Source organism: Pundamilia nyererei, unplaced genomic scaffold, assembly GCF_000239375.1.
Source record: "Pundamilia nyererei isolate P.nyererei 1_Seehausen unplaced genomic scaffold, PunNye1.0 scaffold00192, whole genome shotgun sequence".
Classification (NCBI taxonomy): domain Eukaryota; kingdom Metazoa; phylum Chordata; class Actinopteri; order Cichliformes; family Cichlidae; genus Pundamilia; species Pundamilia nyererei.
Window position 1 is genome coordinate 378,735 of NW_005187593.1, and position 20,860 is coordinate 399,594.

General features: G+C 42.1%; 2 protein-coding genes across 4 annotated transcripts in view; one reads left to right on the forward strand and one right to left on the reverse strand.

The window, feature by feature from the left end:
- Positions 1–10,183, reverse strand: part of fgd6 (FYVE, RhoGEF and PH domain containing 6) — a 34,435-nt gene extending 24,252 nt beyond the window's left edge. The window contains exons 1-2 of the mRNA XM_005747240.1: positions 9,928–10,183; positions 6,191–8,240 (exon numbers count right to left, since the gene is read on the reverse strand). Of these exons, the coding sequence (XP_005747297.1) occupies positions 6,191–8,240; positions 9,928–9,937 (2,060 nt within the window). The 5' untranslated portion in view covers positions 9,938–10,183. The remainder of the gene's footprint in view (positions 1–6,190; positions 8,241–9,927) is intronic.
- Positions 10,184–10,444: 261 nt separating this feature from the next.
- Positions 10,445–20,860, forward strand: part of vezt (vezatin, adherens junctions transmembrane protein) — a 14,724-nt gene continuing 4,308 nt past the window's right edge. Inside the window, exons 1-8 of one of the 3 annotated variants that reach the window (XM_005747241.1) lie at positions 10,445–10,729; positions 11,716–11,853; positions 16,382–16,465; positions 16,576–16,760; positions 17,570–17,854; positions 19,115–19,273; positions 19,662–19,809; positions 20,310–20,674. In XM_005747241.1, coding sequence (XP_005747298.1) covers positions 10,694–10,729; positions 11,716–11,853; positions 16,382–16,465; positions 16,576–16,760; positions 17,570–17,854; positions 19,115–19,273; positions 19,662–19,809; positions 20,310–20,674 — 1,400 coding nt within the window. In that variant the 5' untranslated portion in view covers positions 10,445–10,693. Of the gene's footprint in view, positions 10,730–10,836; positions 11,127–11,715; positions 11,854–16,381; positions 16,466–16,575; positions 16,761–17,569; positions 17,855–19,114; positions 19,274–19,661; positions 19,810–20,309; positions 20,675–20,860 lie in introns of those variants that run through there. The other 2 variants (XM_005747242.1, XM_005747243.2) reach the window with 2 other exon arrangements.

The following is a 20,860-nucleotide window of genomic DNA, read 5'->3' on the forward strand; positions in this document are numbered from 1 at the left end:
CAAACGCTCGTCTGCAAGCAACAGAGAAACAAAGCTGACAGCCAACTATTGCACAATCCCAAAATCAGACTAGTTCATAGTCGATACAGCATAGTATTGTGATATTTTATCGATACATGGACACCAAATCGGAATATTTTATTAAAAAATGAAAATACTCTGGGAATACTATGAACATAGAGCCAATCTCCTGCACCACCATCCTGAGAAAACCCTGAGCCACAAAAACATACATAACTGGAAACACTTTTTGAGAAAGCCACCTCCTAAATCAGAGCAAACATAAATTGGACAGCAACCTCCTTGCATCTACAAAAAAAAAAAGTTGGCTACCTGGTGATTGTAGTGATTTTTTTTACACTCTGCAACTGATTGCAACCTGTAGTGATTAAATGGTTGCCCAGAGCTTTGAGCGTGTTGCACACTCACAATTGCACAGGTCACCTGATTAGAGGGAACCCTTCTGCAAACAGTTGCAAAATGACTTCAAATGACTACAATCAACCTATTGAACAAGAAGGTTACTGAGTATAAATGTAATAGTTAAATGTGAATTTCTGGCTATGTACACAGCAAGAAATATGTGATTTTCAATAGTTTATCACAATTAATTGCTGTATTATCAGAAAAAGATTGCATGTAATTACCAACTTGACCATATTAAATTGCAGACTGACTCCTTCATATAGCAGGTTTTATTGACAGTATTGGTATGATTGACAAACTCACAGAATCTTTATCTTATTGGATAAAACAGATAGTGAACAAGTTTGAGGACATAACTTTCAGTTAGAAAAAGGTGATAAATCACAAGATACATTATTGGAATACTCCACTCTGCAAAATGCTGAAAATTGAAATAATATTATTATGAGTAAGGTACTTTGATAATATTGTATCGTGGAGAATCTGGTGTTTCCCTGAGCAGTCCTCTGTTAAAAAAGAACTGAGTAATACTTGTTCCATGATTTCAACTACAAAACCTTGAGAGTTTACTTTATCTTAAGACTCCCTTTTAGTCATTTTGGCCAAAACTAGAGATGATTAATTGCCCGGACCTACCTCTATAACACCCAGCTGTACATAATGTGCATTTGAAAAGTGATTATACTTTTGAGACCTGTCTTTCTCTTCATTGCACTTTTATCAGCCCTACGGCCATCAATGAAACAACATGCTGGCTCGGGTCTTCCCACAAACAGCGCTGTGTGCCAGGCACAAGCAGCAACATGTGTTTGTGCTGCTAATGTTTTGATCTGGCTCTCGCAGTCTCTTCTGTAGAATTAACCTGTCTGAGACTTCAGAACAGAAGGATTTAAAGCGTCCTGATTTTGTCTCATCCTCCATGTCCTGCTGTCAGTTCCTATCCTAATCTTTGTGCAGAGTCTTGTGGACGTTGGGGTGTGGGGTATGAAAATAAATGGGTATCTCCCTTCACTCCCACCACGAATAGCCCACTCTGCCCACTTCCTTGCTTTTCCTATGTGTCTCTGTTACCTAAATTTCAATTCCCACTGACTCTACCTCCTTCTTTGTCTGCTTTTCTCTCCCTTATGCTTTCTCTGTAGTCGAGCGCTCCAGAATACTGGGTCAGGCACAGAGCGCCACTTGTTTACAGCCCGGGGCTACTTACATAAACTTAACAGGCTCGGATGCCTGGGAAACACTACAGATTCACTCGCTCCCTCTTTTTTCCTCTCTGACACACAAACACCCGGCAGACTGCTCTGCATACCAGACAGAATTAAGACGCAGAGCACATCTTAATTGTTTAGAAGACCACTTTCACAACAGTTTACCTCAGCGTTAGCTAAGGTGTCCTGACATGATCACCTGTATGAACAGAGGAAACAGGCACAAGGCCTGGATAAAGGGCTTATATAAAAGGCTCATTGCCTCTGTTGGAGACTCTAATTACTTTGTCCTGTGGTGTCCCACAGGGCTCAATTCTGGGACCCCTGTTTTATGTTTTTTTTATATATATGTCTAGCTAGATTGTTGAGCATTTTACCAATTAGCACAATTTATTCACAGATGACAATCAGCTCATCCTGATTTTTCCTTTAAAAACACATGAAGTTTATAAGTTATCAAGGCTAATGACACCCTAAAAGCAATCACATTTTAGAAAATGTGGTCCCAATGACATGATATATGCTGAGGACCCTGTCCTACAGTCGTCATTTTAATGGTTGTGATCTAGAGGTTACAGGGCTCGCAAAATTTCAAAATCCCTGGTAGCCCTTCGGGCAGGGACTCTTCAGTTTTTGGTAGCCCAAAATAAATTTAAGTAGCCCGAATAAAAAAGAGAGCAATTTTTTGATTGATGTTTTAACCAACAACACACCCGGCAGAACATTATGTTATTTACACGGGTGCACATAAGTGGTCCGCATGTGCGCATTCGCTGTCAAAATAAAAGACGTGCACCAGATAAGAAGTTGCAACGCGCGTTTGCGTCCATATAAAAGGCAGTGTTTTTGTCCGCTAGAGTGGGATTTTCACGGCACATTCGACATCTCTGTGCGTTCATCATTTGTTTGAAGCCAGCTCACCTCCTGCAACCACTTTTCCGAGAATACGCGCTTCTTTTGTGGTTCGGACTCCTTATGACATTTCTTTGGAGGTGGAGGAACACCAAAGTGATTGCTTAAAGGAGCTTCTTCGACATCTTTAAGAGTTCTAAACAAATGTCTGTCCTCCTCCAGAAAATCTTATGTACGCAAACACGCGTTGCAACTTCTCATCTTGTGAGCGTTTTTTATTTTGACAGCAAATGCGCACCTGCGAACCACTTATGTGCAGCCCTGGTTATTTAGCTCGTCATATCGCAGCCACAGAAATTCTTTTGTCCATGAAACCATAAAGCTGCACTTTCTTTTTGCCTTATAGTCTGATTTGTCATAACTTTTCCGTTTTGTGGTAAGCTTTTCTTTGGCTGTCACTTCTTCACCCTGACCTGTCTTATTTGGCTCAGCAGAACTGAAATATATATTCTGCTGCTTTTACACACGCACTCACATAGCGGTCAGTGATTCTCTGCGCGATCAACCTCTCACATGTTTAAGCTGCGGGAGATTTCACTTTTCATGTTTGCACAGTAAGCTAACGATTGATAAGACGATGTCAGAGGAATTGGTGCGCAAATTATCGTCACTCACCAATCAGTGCTGTCGCTCTCAGTTCACAGTTCGCGCGATTGCAAAGTGAAAGCAAAAAACAAGCGGAAATTCAAACGCGATTTCAATATGTCACATATTGACAGTGGCTCACCGATGCCAATGACATAATTACCCAGCTACATTTCCACTGGATGGAATTACGGAGAAGGACTACTTCCAAATTATTTAAGTTCACCTCAGATCAACAGCCAGACAATGGAAACCTGGACACCAATCCCACAAACAAAGGCTTTCCCAAAGCCTTAACCTCAACACTACTGAAAATGTTTTGCATATCCTTAAAAGCCAGGTTTGCGCCAGGAAACCAACCATCTTAAACAAACTCTACGAAAAATTTACCAAGAGGAGTGGCGAAATATCCAACCGGAATTATACCAAAAGCTGATTAGAGAAAATCTAAAATTAAATTCAAACTTGTGCACCTAATTCTTGTTTTTTAAATTCATTGAAGATGCTTACTGTACTAACATTCCACTGTGGAAAAAGAATAGTTCAAATAAATAACTAAAAGCCCAAATTACCATGACATTTACACCAATGCTGAATGCATGTAAAGTTTTGTCCAGAACTGCAAACTTGCTCGAGGGCATTTTGTCATAATTTAGTCCCTAGCTGTTAATCTTCCCACAATAAATCATGTCCCATATTTGTCTACCGTTTTCATTTTTTATACTTCTTATTACATAAATACTTCTCTTTAAAACATCTCTTATGTGGTTCTTTTTGCAAACTCTGCTTTTCCATGAGTGTGAAATTATTTAGCATGTACTCAGCATGAGAACAAACTCAGCCAAGCAAAGGAGAAAAATGGAGTGATGAGGTTAAGAAGAGGCTAAACATGGTGCGAGGGCGGGCAGGCAGAGGAGGAGAAAGGAGGCTGGCGGTTGCTAGAGGTTTATTTTCCCTGTTCTAGAGAGCTGTGTGGCGTTTCTGCGATTCTCAGACATTTCCTGCCCTGGCCACTGAAAATAACCCACAGGAAAACAGCCTGACCTGCTGCACATCAATGCTCTATTCAAATTCAATGTCTGACTGCCTCAAAGGCTGACTTTCACATGCTCTTGAACACAAATCGCTCGTTTCACCTGTCCAACCTGTTGCACACTGGCGGTTCATGCAATGAAGCTGTGGCTCACCTGGTATTACAGGACAGTAATAAAAGCTCGGCCTACATCAATTTGCAGGTCCTTTTTTCCCACATGGACAAAGAAAAGCATGCCATTGTTCCTGGTATAAAGATGCCCTTCTTATCTCACACTATAAAACATCTTTTCTCTGCAGTATCACTTCAGAAAGATCATGAAAGAGAGGAAAAAAGAGCTAATAGAAAAAAAGAGGATTAAAAAAATTATTTTAATCAATAGAGATAAATACTTAGAACTTTCTGCTTTTCTATTGAATGTGATTGTGAACCTAATATTTCACAGTTAAAAAAAAACTAATAAGAATTTTAGTCTGAGACCACCTACTTCTGCATGCGATGAGCTGCATGGCGCTAACACGTTGACGCGTTAACGCACGGGGCGATCCACGTTAACTCGCTAATGGAGATTTGCCGTGTTAATGTGGTTAAATAAATTATGGCGTTAATGTCATTTTAACGAGATTAACACTGACAGCACTGATATTTTCCAATTAAATATTGATATCCCATCAATAATGTACATTTGATCTTATATAACCGTGTAACCATTTCTTGTACGGTTTTTGTACAATTACAATGAATTCATTTTCCAAACATGATAAGACTTGATAAAGTTTTTATAAAGCTGTAAATAGATTTATACATTTTTTAGGTTCAGGACCTAAAACACGTGGGCATGTCCTTGGGGAGGTCCTGAAAGTAGTTAACGCTTGAGCTAGTCTGAATGAAACTTTTCACAAGCATCATCACACACACAGCGATTATTAGCATCTCTACAGTTTTAAAAAAAGATTGTATTAAATCCCAATTCTTATGATTTTCCTCTATGTTATGTTAATTTCACTATCCTAGTACGAATGAGATGTTATGTTCTCTGGTTGCATTTATTTCACATGTCATGTATGTAACTTCACCAAAATCTGTATCCACAACATGATTTTTGTACAAGTCACCGCTAAATACAGGATGAAGAATTAGGAGTAAAGAAATGTCACAGACATAAAGCATAACAGAGCTGCTGCATTTTATGGAAAATTCTGTTTTATTTAAAATGTTTTGTGGGTGTTGTTAATCATTCCTGTATTGAGTAAAAATACAAATAGATAGTTTTTAAAAATATAAACAAAATACTGTGATGGCAGCAGTCTGAGTTTAAATGTGTCAAAGTGCTGCCGTCAGCCTGCAGGTAAATTGAAATTGAAAGCAAAGATATGAATCCAGGAGTACACAGTTTGTATTATAATTGGAGACCTTACATTACTGACCAAAGAAATCAATACATGTACTGATTTCACTGGTTAATAATTAAATTAACCCTAACCCTATATCATTCTGTTGTTAATCATTTATAAACAACCACGTTTTTGTCATCTGAATAAATACAGCAAAGATATTAGGAATAACAAGATAAATTAGTAGCTTTTCATCCTCCGTGCTTTAGGATCTTAACCAGCCCTCCTGAGGGCTAGAAGAGCTAAACTGCTGAGGATGAACCTACTTTAATCCTTCTAAAATAAATCCCCCAAATGACCAGAATCAGAAATAAACGGTCATGAGGCTCACTTGTTAGAGTGTGTACTGAGTCCGAGTCCTCTGCAGTGGCTTGGGTTTGATCCCTAAACTCCAGTGAACCAGGAAAATCTGACTCTTGAGATTTAAAAAATCTTTTTAAAGAGCATGCAGACTGAGATTGGCAGCAGTGATTGGCTATCAACAAAATCAGTATACAAGAGATAAAAAGATAAACAGAAAAACAACTGTGTCACCACCCCGACTCCTTCTCCCTCCACCTTTCTGACTCTCTCTTAAACTGCTTCTATCAACTCAAATAGCTGAGAAAAAATTGATTAACAAAGCAGCGTACCTCTCATACTCATGTTCCTGACATCTGTGGTATGGATCCTGCACCTCGTAGATGTCTGCATCAGCTGCATCTGGGTCATGAGGCCAGCCCAGCCTGGCACTGTGAAACGGCAGATTCATGTATTCCGGGATTTCCTCATAGAGCGGGACGTTCTCATACTCCGCCAAGCCTTCTATGCCTTCTCCGCAAATATCAGCCTCCCCTATGCAGCTACTGGGCCTCTCCAGGCTCCTCTTGCCCCGGTTTGACTCGACGCTGGTGCAGTCCAGGGACTGCCCTCCCTTGGCAAGCAGCTTTGGCAGCATCTTCACTGACAGCCGGAGTTCCAGCAGCTTCCGGAAAGAGAGGCTCCTCTTTGGAGAGTTGGCCCGGGTTGCCAGGTCAGCTGCAGAGAAAGACTGCGCCCTCTGCTTGCACCCCAGCACCGGGGCTCGACTCTTAGGCGGCACGCTGCTCCTGGTGGGGATCTGTCGGCTGAAGAAGGTCACGTAGGGTCGCGAGAAGCGCCAGCTTGTTTTCTCCTGAGGAGGAGCGGGCAGCTCCCTCATTGGGGTGTTAGCATGTGGAGGTGCAGGAGGGCAGATGGAGGGTGGAGGAGGTGCGGGCAGGCTGTGTCTCTGCGGTTTTCTTGGCGGTGCCCTCGGCGACTGTTCCTCCTCAGCGGAGAAGGCTTTCCTGTCGTTCGCCAGAGGAGGGTGACAGCTGAGTTTGATCTGTTTAGGGAGGCTATGACTGATGGGGTACCGCTCAAAGTCGCCGTACCCATCCTCCTCATCTTCCTCGGCCCGGCGCGCCTCACCCTCTTTACTGTGGCTGACAGAGTCGGGCTGTGAGAGTAGGTCTAAGGAGTGGGAGTTGTTTTTGTTAAGATTGGGGTTTATGCGAAATGACCTGTGGAGATGAGGTGACAGAGAGGTTTGCCGAGGAGGCGGGACAGGCGCGTCAGCCTCATCGTCTCCTAAACCTGAGTCTTTTGGGGGTGAACTGTCATCACACGCATCCGGTTTGAGCTCCTCGCTCTCTGTACTGAGAGACAGAGCAGCTAGTTTCCCCTCAGCTTCCTTCATCTCAGTTCTTTGTTTCTGCTCCTCCACAAACTGCTCCTGAGCACCACCCTCCAGACCATCCTGCCTCACCAAGGCCGGCTTTTTAAGTTTACGAGGCTGAGGGACTGGGAGAGGCTTGCTAGGAGCAGCGGGGACCTGCAGATCAGGGTGTGACTGGGTAGGAGACACTCTGCTGACAGTGTTGCTGCTTTCAGAGTACTCTGTAGGCAATTCAAGAGGAGAGATGCTTGAGAAGACAATGATGCCACCTATGACATCACAGGCTGACTTCAAGTGTGTGTTTTGGGCCTCCGTCGATACTTTAGAGACATCGAGCTCAGCAGCAGGGCTTTCTTGATTTTTTAAAGTTACTTCCTGCTCCTTAGTCCTCTGTACCTCCTTGCTTACCGGTCCCCTATCAAGGTGTTTCTGTCTCTGAGGTTTACCCCTGGGCTTTTTGCTAATCTGCACACTTTCACCCTTATCTTCCTCTTGATTTTCTCCACCCTTTCGTGGCTTTGACCCCACGAACCCCTCTTTGGAAACACCATTCTCTAACAGCTCTTTGTGTGAATGTCCCCCAGCCTCAGATGTGCTCCCATTTTCCAGGGGCTGACACTGTGCACAGTCCCGGAGCCCACAGGAGCAGGTGGGAATGATGTAATCCGATTCACGTCTGCTAGCCTCAGATAATATCCCGTTTTTGGAGTTGAGAAGATTGAGGCCATCATCAAAAGCCTCCTGCTGTTCCTGAGATGGGATAAGCAGTTCAGCAGGCTTGGGTGGCGGCGGGGGTGAAACCAGGGGAGAAGAGGCAACAGAGTATTTGGGGATGCATGGTTTGGGGGCAACAGCCGGTTTTGCCCTCTTCAGAGTGGAAGGGGAGGGCTGGGAGACCGCCAAAGGCTGGCAAATGAGTCCCGGTTTGGGAGCGACGGGCGGGGGTGAAGGTTTGGTAGTGACGGGGAGTTTAGGTTTGGGAGCTAATGGAGGCTTCTTTACACCTGTGTGTTAGAAAGAGAGGGAGTGTCAGACACAAAAGCCATGCCTCCTCTAATGTAAGCACAGGCAAGCTCAGGTCACAAAGTCACTGACAGGGCGAAGATAGGAAATGAGTAATTTTCAACTATTTTGCACCATCTTCCCCGTTATAACAAAGTATTTACTCATGAGTGTGAACTGACGTATCTAATGTTTGAAGGTGGCAGCAAATCTAGATTATTTGATTCAAACATGCTTAATTTCTGACATATTTGGTATGGCTGGACCAGATTTCTTTGCATAGTTTGCATTTTCTGATAATTCTGAAATCTTTTATTTATTTCTCTATCAGTTCAGTTTATATTTCTGATTGAAAATGTTCAGTGTTGTTGTTTAATGTTGTATCAGTTCACTATAATAACCTTGGCGTTTACTGTATTATCTCTTCTTGGTCCAATTTGTCCTTAAATAAGTCACAGTTTATTCTTATTTGTCGATAGACCTGTGCACTCAAGAGCATTTCCTATTCTTCTTCATGACAGTTTGTTTTCCTGAAAAAAATCCTTGCTTAGCATTCCTAATCCTATTAGGAAATAATCTGATTAAATAAAGGTTAAAATAGAAAAAAAAAAAAGTATAGTCGTTAATTTAAAAAAAAAAACCCTGGTTTCGGATTGTAGGCTATATTTTCCACTCTATTGGTTCAAACTGTTGGCTGGCCGACACCACGAGAAGTCGAGTCATCGAGCGGATGTTTCGGAAAAGGCCAACGATCGAAAACCGCTCTCCGGTTGCAGCTGAAAGCCTGACTCCAACCAAATTCCCTTCAAAAACATCGCAAAACATTAATTCACTGTGACTGCAACCAGTAATAACTACTAATAAATAGTGATTGATTTTTTTCCTGATCACCGAGAACCACCCTTCAATTCGGCGCACACTTCACGTTAGTAAGCGTACACTTTGCGAAGTGCTTCACCCAAACTTAAGAAAAACCCCACGATGGATGGCGGTGTTGGTAAGAAGAGTGTGGATACACAACTTTTAATTTTATTGTTTCTTTCTGTTTTATCTATGAGCCGAATCTGTCAGCGTATGCAACAACAGCATGTAAAGTCATAAACTACACTCTGGAAGACACACAACCATATTTATTAAAGAAGCAACTTTAAATTCGCATGTTTTAAAACGGAATCTGGTGTTATGTTTAGTTCTATAAGGCAACGCCGGGCATATTTATTAAAACGTTTAAAAAGTATAACCCCCAAATAAAATGAAAAGACTTTCATCCAGAGACATGTTTGCTGCTTTTCGTGAAATGTTTGGGCTGCAGCTTGATATTAAGTCCGACATGTTTCAGGAACAGCAGGACAGATGTTTTGAGACAAAGGATTTAACCCCCTCCAGCTGCAACAGAGGTTTAGATAACAAAAAGAAACTGCTGTTTTTCCACTGAGTTTTTACAAAGCACTCAAACTGAGGTCGGAACAGTTCACTTTTATGTCTTTTTGGAAGCTGTTATTAAGAAAAACTGTAATTAACTCTGGCTGGATAAAAATAGAGTGGTGCTACCGACAGCTACAGCGTGGAAATTGACCATTTCTATCTGAAAAAGTATCACGAATAAAACTAAAAGACATTACATGTACTTTTATTGCCACAAAATACGCTTGCAAAGCAGATTTTTTTCAGCTCCCCCACGACACAAACCTGTGCTCATGACTCCCGACTTGCTCCTCTCTCCATGAGTAAATTTACTTTCAATGGAATTGCGAGGAAATCTGCGTTTTTTCCTCCTTCGACATTATTGTCAGCGTGAAATCCGCTCCGTGGGTGAAACATGCAGATACATCTCTGTGGTTCCTTATCTCGCCAGCGGATGCGCGGATAAAGTCTTAACGCCTGCTACTTTTCCCATTTTTCCAAGTTTTCAGCCACGGTGCTTTTCCTCCAACTGTGTAAATCTAAAATTGGACATAGCAAACAACAGATTTCCGGTCCTAATTTACAAAATACATTACATTTCAAAGAAGACGTATAGAAAATTAAATTGTGAAGTAAAGCGTGTATGTTAGCACATTGTCTTCAAACATACGAGTCCATTGAAATATATCGCAATTGCAGTTGTTTTACTTAAAATCTTAGCACTCTACAGTGTTAAAAACATGAAGCATTTTATTTTGAAGATAACTTCCGTTTTTTTGCGCGCTAATTTTCGAAAACTTCACTCTCCTGTGCCCCCTTGCATTAACGGATGGGAAACCACACTACCGCTCGTGACCACCTGAGGCTCTCTAAAGCGTATCGAGCCGAACGTTCGTTTTCGGCGTTTGGAAGACACAGAGGCATTATGGAAGTTGTAGGCGAGCTTTAGCAACCGGCTAACAACTAACTTCTCAGCCGCTGCTCCTACCCTGATTACTGTTGCCTACAACTTCAGAATGCTAAACGGGCTGCGTGTTGATGGCGGAGAGCAATGACTGAGGAGTTTGATGAAGATGTGGTGTTTGAGGTACGTATTACCACCCCTGTTTATTAGCAAAACTTGCAACCGATGCTTTGTCATACCGCTCGAGTTCTGTACTAAATATAGGAGCTACGAGCCCAGTTCATTAGCTAGCCGAGCTAGCTATCAGTCCTGCCGTTTGCCCCGTTGCCATGCACTGCCAATCCTAAGCATTTCCACATATTTGGCTGGCTGCTTAACCGTGTTCCTGCCAAGGAGCTTTGATGGTCATGAGAAGGGGCTGAGCCGGGCTAGTTGTGCGCATTGTTTGTTGGTGTTTCATCACTACTAAGAGGTGGGGTGGGGATGACCACGTCCAATGCGTCGGTTCTGAAAAATGACACACACACCTCTGCATCCAGGATGATGACAACATGAGCTGCGACTTCGTGTGACCATGCATGTGAGTGGCAGTTAATATTTGTTTAACCGTCTGTGCAGGCTGGTGCTATATGCGTTTTTATGTTGGCTTATCAGAGCTGCAGCAGAGGAGCAGCTGGGGAGAACTGGGTCAGACATCGTTTGGGAAAATTTTAGCAGGGGGATATTTTTCTGCTTTCTGCATGGCTGATTTGCTTCTGAGCTTTCTTAAAGCAGGCAGCAATACCTCTGTTTATACCTCTCTGACAGGAAAGGATTATAACATGACACCTTGTGCTTAGACTTGAGGAGAGAAGAACTAGGTGCCTGCTGACATCTGTGTGAGTGTGAGATGGTTTCCAGATTCACATCCTCCCAGAGTAGAGAAGAAGGTGCATGGGAGAGAGGGTGGAGACTCAGCTGAGGGAAAGTCTCTGCCTTTCCCTCGTCTTTTTATTCACGGCAAGACAAACTGGGACAAAAATCGGGATGAGTGTCAGATCACCCTGAATCCAGTTGATTAATCTAATCATCACATTTCCTCTCCTTCTCCCAGTCTTCATCCGTCCGGCTCTGTTTTATGCAATTTCCCCCCTCCTCCTTAACCGGTCTCTTTCTTTCTCTCTTTGCAGAATTCTCCTCTTTTCCAGTATCTGCAGGATCTAGGGCACACAGACTTTGAGGCATGTCCGACAGCATCACAGGAGGAGGAATATGGCGAGCAAGAGGGAGACCTCACCTCTCCCGGTGGAGACCCACAGAAAACCTCAGTGAGTTCCCCACATCCTCTCCCAGAAACGACACACTACCAACCACTTGATCTAAATCCAACTTCTAACACATTGCTCCCAAGTGACACACAAACCAGACAAAGACATGATCTTAAAATACAATAAAAGGCTTTGTAGATAGAACTTGTTATTAACAAAACACTATCCATGAGTGACAAAGAACATAAAAGCAGTTATTCGTTCTTCAAAAAGGGTGGGGGAAAAACCACAGGGATCTTTGAAGCAATGTGTTTGTTAGCTGAAGAACATAATTAGTTTGTTTAAAATGTATAAAAAACAGTTTTGCGTTATTCCTCTGTGGAAAAAATCTTAAAGTCAGACTAAAATCCAATGTTAAGTTAGTTTTAAAATAGGATATTTGAGTTTAGGAATAATTCTTAATTTCTTTTTTGTGGATTATTTACCTGGTTGATTGGTCTATAAAATGTCTGAAAATGAAATAAATGCACAAATTAACAGTTGTCTGTGCTTTTGTAATCTCACTTCTGGCCATTTGTTAAACAAAAATTTGTTACACGGTTGAGTGAATGGAACACAGATTCAGCTTAAAATAAATTTATAAGCAAGAGACTGCTTGACATCCAGCTCCGACCTTACAGTCAGTTAATCTTTATTGCATAATCATGATCCATAGAAAGAAAATACATTACATAAAACACAAGAAATTACATATATATTAAATCTGTTACATAAATGAATAATAACAATAATATTTCTTGTTTTATTTTTGGATCATTTCATTTATTCATTGGTCTATAAAGTGTCTGAAAATAGTGAAAAATGAGAAAAAAGTTAAGATCTTTAAGGTATTAAAAGGTTACTTTTTTTATTAGATATAAACTGTTCAGATGGTGGAACCTGTCCATTTATTTGCCTGTAATTACTGAAAAAATAGCAATAGCAATAAGATTTAACAATATCCTTATTAACATTAATAACAATGGAGCCGAAAAAGAAATACTGAGAAAAATCTGTTTGCCCCTTCAGAACATGTTACGAGCCAAACACTGCAGCGTGCTTTACGTGGATCAGTTTCTGACACCAGCTCTCTGTTAGAGCTCAGATAGGCTGCACATTAAGTTTTAGGTCATATAAAACATCTTCTTCATTGTCAAACAAGCCCTCACCAGGTTAGGTTATTGCTCTAACCATGTTTTCTGCAGCCCTGAGTGGGCAGCATGTGTGCACAATTGTGCAGTCAGGCAGAAAGTAATTGATCTGGATATTGACTCCTCACACACATTGACATGCAGTCGTCCACAGACAGCGGTTGCGTGAGTTGTGTTTATATGTTTCACTTTGGACAGACATTGAGAGCAGGGCTTTCTGCACACTGATTCAGGCATATTTTTCTCTCCCTGCTGCTGCTCTGATTCTCAGAAGAGAACGCCTGAATACGATTACCGACATGCTGCTTTCCGCCTGACGTAATTCCTGCCTCTGTGAGCGTCCGTTTACAGCCTGTGTGTGTGTGCTGATGATCACATGTGTGCTACATGCTTTTTTTCCCCTGCAATTAAAAGATTTAAACTCCTGAATTTTTAATGGTACTTTCATCATGCTAACCGTAAACGTCTGCGGTTTGAAGCGGCCTGTGATTCAGTCTGAGGATGGGAAGCTCAGGACAACATGACTCGGCCTCCCCTCCTCCTGAAATGGGAAATGGTGTTCAGGAACTTTCCGTATGTGTCATGCTTCCTCCCTGCTGTGCACTGTTGTTCTAAGGAGTCAAGGAGGATGAGGGACTCAGATCAGGCAGGAAAGCTTTTTGGTTGTTCCACCGTGATCCGTTTCCTGGAGTCCAGATAAAGCTGGAGCTCAAGCAAAAACGATTCGACCACATAGACAGATCTCATTACAGTAAAATCCTGACCCTAACACGGGGTAAACGCACAGCGTGTTTAAAGATTCTGAAAAATAAGCTGTTTGTTTATTTGGTTTTTGAGGTGGCATTATTCCCGAAGTTACACTACTGATGAATGAATAATGCTTCCCTCTCAGCTACTGCTTTACTGTGCTTCCTTACTTTAATTATAGGTCCAAATACAACCCCAGTTCTAAAAAAGTTGGGTGCTGTAAAATCTCATAAAGCCTTTTTTATTCACAGTAGAACATTGATAGCACATCTAATGTTTAAACCTTGAAAATTGAACATTTTAGGAAAAATAAAGTAATTTAAAATTTTGATGACAGCAACATGTGTCAAAATGTTGAGATGGGGGCAACAAAAGGCTAGAAAAGGAAGTTGTACTAAAAAGAAACAGCTTGAGGAACATTTTGCAAATAATTCAGTTCATTGGCAACAGGTCAGTGACATGGCTGGGAATGAGAAAGAGCATCTGAGTAAGGCAGAGTTTCTTATTAAAGAAGTTCACCAAGTTCCAGTCTGTTTCATGGAAGGCCTTTCATATTTCAGCAAGACAATGCTGAGCCACATACTGCAGCTGTTACAACACTATGGCATCATAGTAGAAGCGTCACAGTGCTGAACTAGTCTGCCTGTAATCCAGATCTTCTGGAGCATCGTGAAGGGAAAAATACCCAGAAGAAGACCCAGGATTGTTGAGCAGCTAGAATCATCTATCAGACAAGAACAGGACAACATTCCTCCCCCAAAAATCCAGCAGCTGCTCTCTTTAGTTCCCAGATGTTTACAGACTGTTTTTAAAAGAAGAGGGAATGCTGCACAGTGGTAAACACAGCTCTGTCCCAACTTCTTAAAAACATTTTCTCAGTTTAAATGGTTGATCTATTTCTGTGTTTCCAGAGTTGTTATAATTTTGCATTTTCAAATGAGCTTTTCTTTCAGTTTCATTTGGCTTGCTTTGAGTTGACCTTCAGTTAGATTGGTCATTTCAGCTTTGTTCTTATATTGTTGGAAATCTTTAGTTTTGGTTTTGGTTTTACTATATTCAGAATTTGTTTTGTGTTTTTAATCGCTGTTATATGGAGGTTGCTTGTCTGGAGAATATTTAAGAAGTTGCAAACGCAGCACGTTTGGAGGCAGCTGACTCACAGCCACGGAGACAGTCAACAGTGCATTTATGCTTCTGTGTTAAATCTGCACCACAGGTACATCGTAGCTGAAAACCCTGCACTGTAACCTGAGAACTACATGTTGCTGTTAATGCAGAAGCCATAGGTATTTCAGGTGTTCATTATACTTTCCACACCAGAGTGAACAGAGTTGTGGTCCACACTGGCAGCACACATGGTGATGGGTTAGACTCACTCTCTGATCAGTAATCAATACGACCGCAGCCTTTAGACTAATAACACTTTGGATTTTTTTCTTTTCATCCCCAGAGAAAAAGGGTCAGAGTGGCCTGGCTGCCCATGTCGGATCAATAACCCCCTGCTTCTGCTGTAAACTGGAGCACATGCAGACTTCAGATAATGTTATCACGCTAATCTCCAGGCTGGCCTTCATTTTTTTGTAACATTAGCAGAACAAGAACCAAAGCCTCCAGGCCGAAAACGTCTTTCAAAATGAGTCCTGTTTTTTTTAACAAAGCATTTCACTGATACCACTAAGCAACACTAAGCAGATTAGTGAAAAGAAAATCCCATTCATGACTAGTACACGGGTTGGATTTGTTTTTTTGTTGTTTTAGCCGCACATGAAAAAATACGTTACAACATACCAAAAAGCCAGAGGCTCGCCGTCTCAGTTAATCGTATATTTTACTGTGCTAGGAATCCAGGCTCCTAGGAAGCGAGAAATAAAACAGAAGTGTGTCTGCATTGTGTCGAATGAAGGGCGTACAAACTTTTCATATTTCTGGAATCAAAGGAGCCCGTCCTTTTCCTCTGTCCGGCCTGCATTTTGAAGGGATAAAAGGTAGTCTTGTTGAGGCAGAAAGTGTAAACGCTAAACTAGAAATTCATCAAAGTGAAGCGGTTGTGTGGCTTTCGTGCCCTGGTGCTGATATAAAAGACTCGTGGGTGTTTCACAAACACACATTGCACTTATTGTGGTTGCCTGAAAGGCTTTGTCTCCTGGGATACTCCTTTTTTTTCCCTTTTTTTTTTGGAAGTGTGTTTGCACACTCGTTCTGGGACTCGAAGCAAACCAAAACAGTCTGAAGACATGTGGGTGCAGAGCAGTGATCCAGCAGGTCAATGGTTTCCAGTGCATCTGAGTCACTGAACTGAATGACACACTTAAATTTGAAATTTTTGAAGGGAAGTATTTGGATCGGAGAGTAGAGAATGGTTGTTTATTGTTTATTGATGTTTTTCTTGTGTTTTTTAAATTAATATAGCCTTTTTTTCATTATAATAGCTGTGTACTTTGTTGTCCTGATTGAGGTTTTCTATCAGTTGTTTGTTTTGTTTTAAAAATGTAATAAATATGTTGGCAAACAAAAAGTCATAGAGGTGATTCATAGTGGGATATTTCACTTTTATTCTTTTGTTTACTATTGGCGGGATAAAATATTGCATGAAGCTGGAATGGAATCCTGACCTAAATGATCCAAACCTTTCCCTTGTGTGTAATATGCAGGGCTTATGGAGACTGGCTGAGGCCTTATGGAGATGGAGCCCATTTCACCAGGCGGCAGCATCTCGCAAGCTGGACCAGAAGCTGGTAGGTGCAGGAAGACTGGCACTGAAACCAGCGCCTACAGTTCGTGTTTTTTGTTTTGTTTGTTTTTGTTTTGTTTTTTTTAAATAAACTTTTTTTTTTGCCCTCTGCAGGACTGCATGTTCGGCCAGTACTCGGTCAGGTGCATTCTGGACCAGGACGTGCTGCTGCAGGAGGACGTGGAGCTGATCGAGCTCTTAGACCCGAGTCTGCTCACCCTCGGCTCCTCACCCTCTGGCTCGCCTCGCAGAGCGAACACCTTACCTAGACCGAGCCTCATCGCCAAGCCCTCCCTATGGTACGCCACTTTGAAACAGACAGTCGAGAACTCCCTTTCACAAATATTGAATGACTTTTTTTGCATCCAAGGTATTGGATATCTTCTGCAAAACTAAATGTCAAATTTTTTGACCAAAATTCTTATCATATGAAACTTAGCTATTCTGTAGGCTTTCATTGGCACAGAAGCGCCACCTTCAATCATAGGAAAACTGGCTTAAATGGCAGGTGGCCTTTAAGGGGAGTGTTGTTTCAAGTGGTCGATGAAGTGAGGGGCCGCACTAAAGTTTGACAGAAAATAAATAAGGATTATTGTCTTTAGAAAGCTGGTTGCATTTAAAGTCTCTATTATTAAGTTTTACAGGTGAATAGTCTTAGTTTGTCAATGAAGCTCTTACAGTTCAAAATTCTTTTGGCTAAAATTGATGTTTCATAAAGCTTTTAAGTGAAAAGGTCTCTATGAGGTCAAGAATGAACCTCTGTGTTCATTATTTTTAATGATTCATGAAAATTCAGCATCTTAGTGGGAGGTTTACATCAAAGAGCTTCAAAAACAGGAATTTAACAATGTTTGATGAATGCTGATGCTGGAGAAAATCCAGTGCAGATATAAATTGCATCACACACAGGATGATGTGGTGCATGATCGTTATAGCTTTAATTAATGTGACTCCAGAACCACAGAAGACATTACACAGCCGTTTACTCCCACGTACTCCCCAACTCTAATAATCTAACACTGACATGTAAAATTGTTGCCCTTTTATCCGGGCTCAGTACATATAAATGTTGACAGGGTCAAAATTCCTCCCTGTGCTCGTCTCTCAGGGACATGGCCGGGCTGGTCGGCCTGGCCTCAGTGCTGCTGGGGCTCTGTTCCGTGTCTGGGGGCCTGTGGTCGCTGGCTGCAGCTCCGTGGGGCTTGGCCCTGCTGGGCTGGGTGGGACTGAGGATGGTCACGTTGTGGAGACAGGGCCGTATGCAGAGAGCTGTCCACACCAGGGCCACCCAGCTCCAGACTCTGGTTCACAACGGCAAGACCCTGACGGGGCTGTCCCGAAAAGCCCTGCGTCTGGTGCAGGAGACTGAAGTCATCTCCAGAGGTTTCACCCTGTAAGTGTGCTTGTTTTACATCCACCCACACATCAACCGATCAGTGTAGTTAAGGCGGGCATTTACAGAATGTTGTCCCATATTTGACTGTTTATGCTAAACTAATTCTGTGTCCTAACCATTAGTTATCCTCTGTGTTTATCTTGGTAAATCGTTGATTTTTAGCCTACTGTGGTCTCTGTCTGTCTGTAGGCATGATGCACTGTATGTCACAGTCAATAAACAAGGGGAAAACAATCAGCATCACAATATAAAACAAAATGCCTTTTGGCAAAAATTCATAGTTCACTGTGCCTGGTGGTTATTTAGCTGCTAGAAGCTAATAATCATAGATATAAGCACTCTTTTAATATAAAAGGGCATCTTTGTGTATATATGTCTATGGCTGATTTGACAAATGTGCTCACATGCTACATGCAAATATTGTAACATTACTCACAGCGCTTCGAACAGTCTACATTTTACTGTAAAACAAGTTGTAAACTATCAGCGCCTGACATTTGGTTGACTTATCAGTGATGCTTCCTGCTGATAGCACCCTTTTTCAGGTCTTTTATTCTGAACGGCTCGGTTTTTCTGCTTGGAAGTTGAAAGAACAGTGTGGAGCTCCTGGTAGTGCATCCCATCACACACAGTCATTTCAGAGGATTACAAGGGCACACATATATGCACAGCCTTGATTGTTTTCCTCTGATGTCTCTGTGTACTCCTCTGTGTCCACATTTTACTGGAGTCAGTGATGATGAGCGTTTTCTTTTTTTAACCCCTAAGTGACCAAGTGGAGTCATTTTTGAACCCATCCATATAAGTGATATGTTTATCTAATTATTTTTTCCCTGAAGTTGTCCGTCGGCTTCTAGAACTTTGTTTAAAATATGTAAAATATTCTAATTTTCATCTTCTAATCACTATATTGTAGTGTTTTGCAATAAACCAGGACTAACAGGCCTGCAGAGGTCCTCTTTTGCCTCCACCTTTTTTTACACAAAAGCTGCTGGAGGATGGATTTGGTTATCTTTGGACAGCTATTTACATGCTGCTAGCTTGGATTAATACTCAAGTATTGATTCACTTAAGAAAAGATGATGTGTTGAGTTGCGTAGCTGTTCTTGTCACACCTGCTTGTTTCTGACACTAAAGCGTTTCTAACCCGTCTCAGTGTCTTTGTCTCGTCTTCTGTGATGTGTTGTTCAGTGTTGTGTGTTGCCCCCCTGCCTCTTTGGGACGTCTCCACAGTTGTATCACATTTCACTTGTCAAGTTTGCTCGACAGGGTGAGTGCGGCCAGCTCCTTTAGCAGGGCGGGGCCGGGGGCGGGGCTACGTGGCCAGCAGCTCATCGGACTGAGGAAGGCCTTGTACCGGGCGCTGCGTTCGGCCTTCAGGGCATCGCGCAGGGCCACCTGTCACATGCTCAAGGCATATCCTTTACCTGAGATAACTGGGAGTGGATGCTGTTGTCAGGGAATTCTTTATTTTCATGATTTTTAAGCTTTTAGGAGCTTGAATTTAGACAGTTTCTTCTCTTCAGTATTTGAATGTCCTTTACTGCACTCATAATTGAATTTATCGTTGTCATCAAAGCGTGGTCACATATCTGAGGGAAATGTGATTGTCTTTGAAGGTTGAGGCTTTGATGGTGTGGGTGGAAATCCCAAAGCTTCCTTTGATGACAGTCAAGGCTACCTCTTTAAACTATTCGAAAAGATCCGCACAGATCTATATAAAATGAGAAATTTATAAACTTCTATGTATTTATGCAAAAGAGACTTTCCACACTTCTATCACTTGTCCTTAATGCCCATCAACGTTCCCTCTGAACTCTGAGATCGATAATGTGACCAACTACGTGTCCGCGGTGCCTCTGAAGGAGCTGGGGCTTGGCCTGGGTATCGAACACCTGGGAGACGAGCAGGCCCAGGAGCTTACGGATGACTACAGCCTGCCTGCCTTGAAGGTAAAGCCCAAGGGTCAAAGGCAGTTAATCAAATTCTCATTGCGTTTACAATTTTGGCTTCCACTCATTATTAAAACACAAAAATCAGGAAAAGCACAGTTTTTTTTTTTCCCCCCTAAAGACGTCTGTTTCTTTTTCTAAAATTCAAAAAATCTTTGATTTTTGATAACATCTCTGCTCCCCCTGTTAAATAATCCTGATTTCAGTTAACCAAAACAGTCGTTATTATGAATTTTGCCATATACTTTCTGTTTCCTGTTTATTTTCAGACACATTTTCGGACACTTTTAGCCAAATCGCTTATTTTCTTCAACCTTTTAGAGCTCGATAAATAACTAGGATACAAGAAAGTCTATTCATGCTCTGACCTCACTTTGGCTTTTGATTTTCAAAAGCCTGAAGCAGTGCTGAAGAAAGAGAGGAAGTGTGTTGGTTATATCGAAGCAAGAACGCCTGAAAGAAGCTATTTATCTCAGGTTTATTGGCTTGTCTTAATGCAGATGCTGTTCCAGCTGTGGGTCGGTCAAAGCTCCGAATGTTTCCGTCGGCTGGCCCTTCTCCTCTCTCCGAGCCGAGTAGAGGAGTCTGAGGAAATCAGACCCACAGAAGACGCCTCCTCTCCTCTTCCTCTTCCTCCTCCGCTCTACCGGTCCATCTCCGCCGTGACCGAGCCCCTCCATCACGCTCTGGCGAGCTGTCTCGGCGAAGTGCAGCGCAGCTTCGACTTTCACAGACACTTTGAGACCCAGCCGAGGACCACAGGCTGCGACAGGACAGGGCGAGCCAGAGAGAAATGCCGAGAGCTCAACACCCTCCACACCTCCATCCGAAGCCTGCAGCTGCACCTGAAAGCGCTGCTCAGCGAGTGAGAAAACCTTGAATAATCTCGTTCTAAATAAAAGGAGACCGTGTACCATTCAGAGATAGCAGGTCACCATAGCAACAAAGCAGAACATATACAGGGAGTGCAGAATTATTAGGCAAGTTGTATTTTTGAGGAATAATTTTATTATTGAACAACAACCATGTTCTCAATGAACCCAAAAAACTC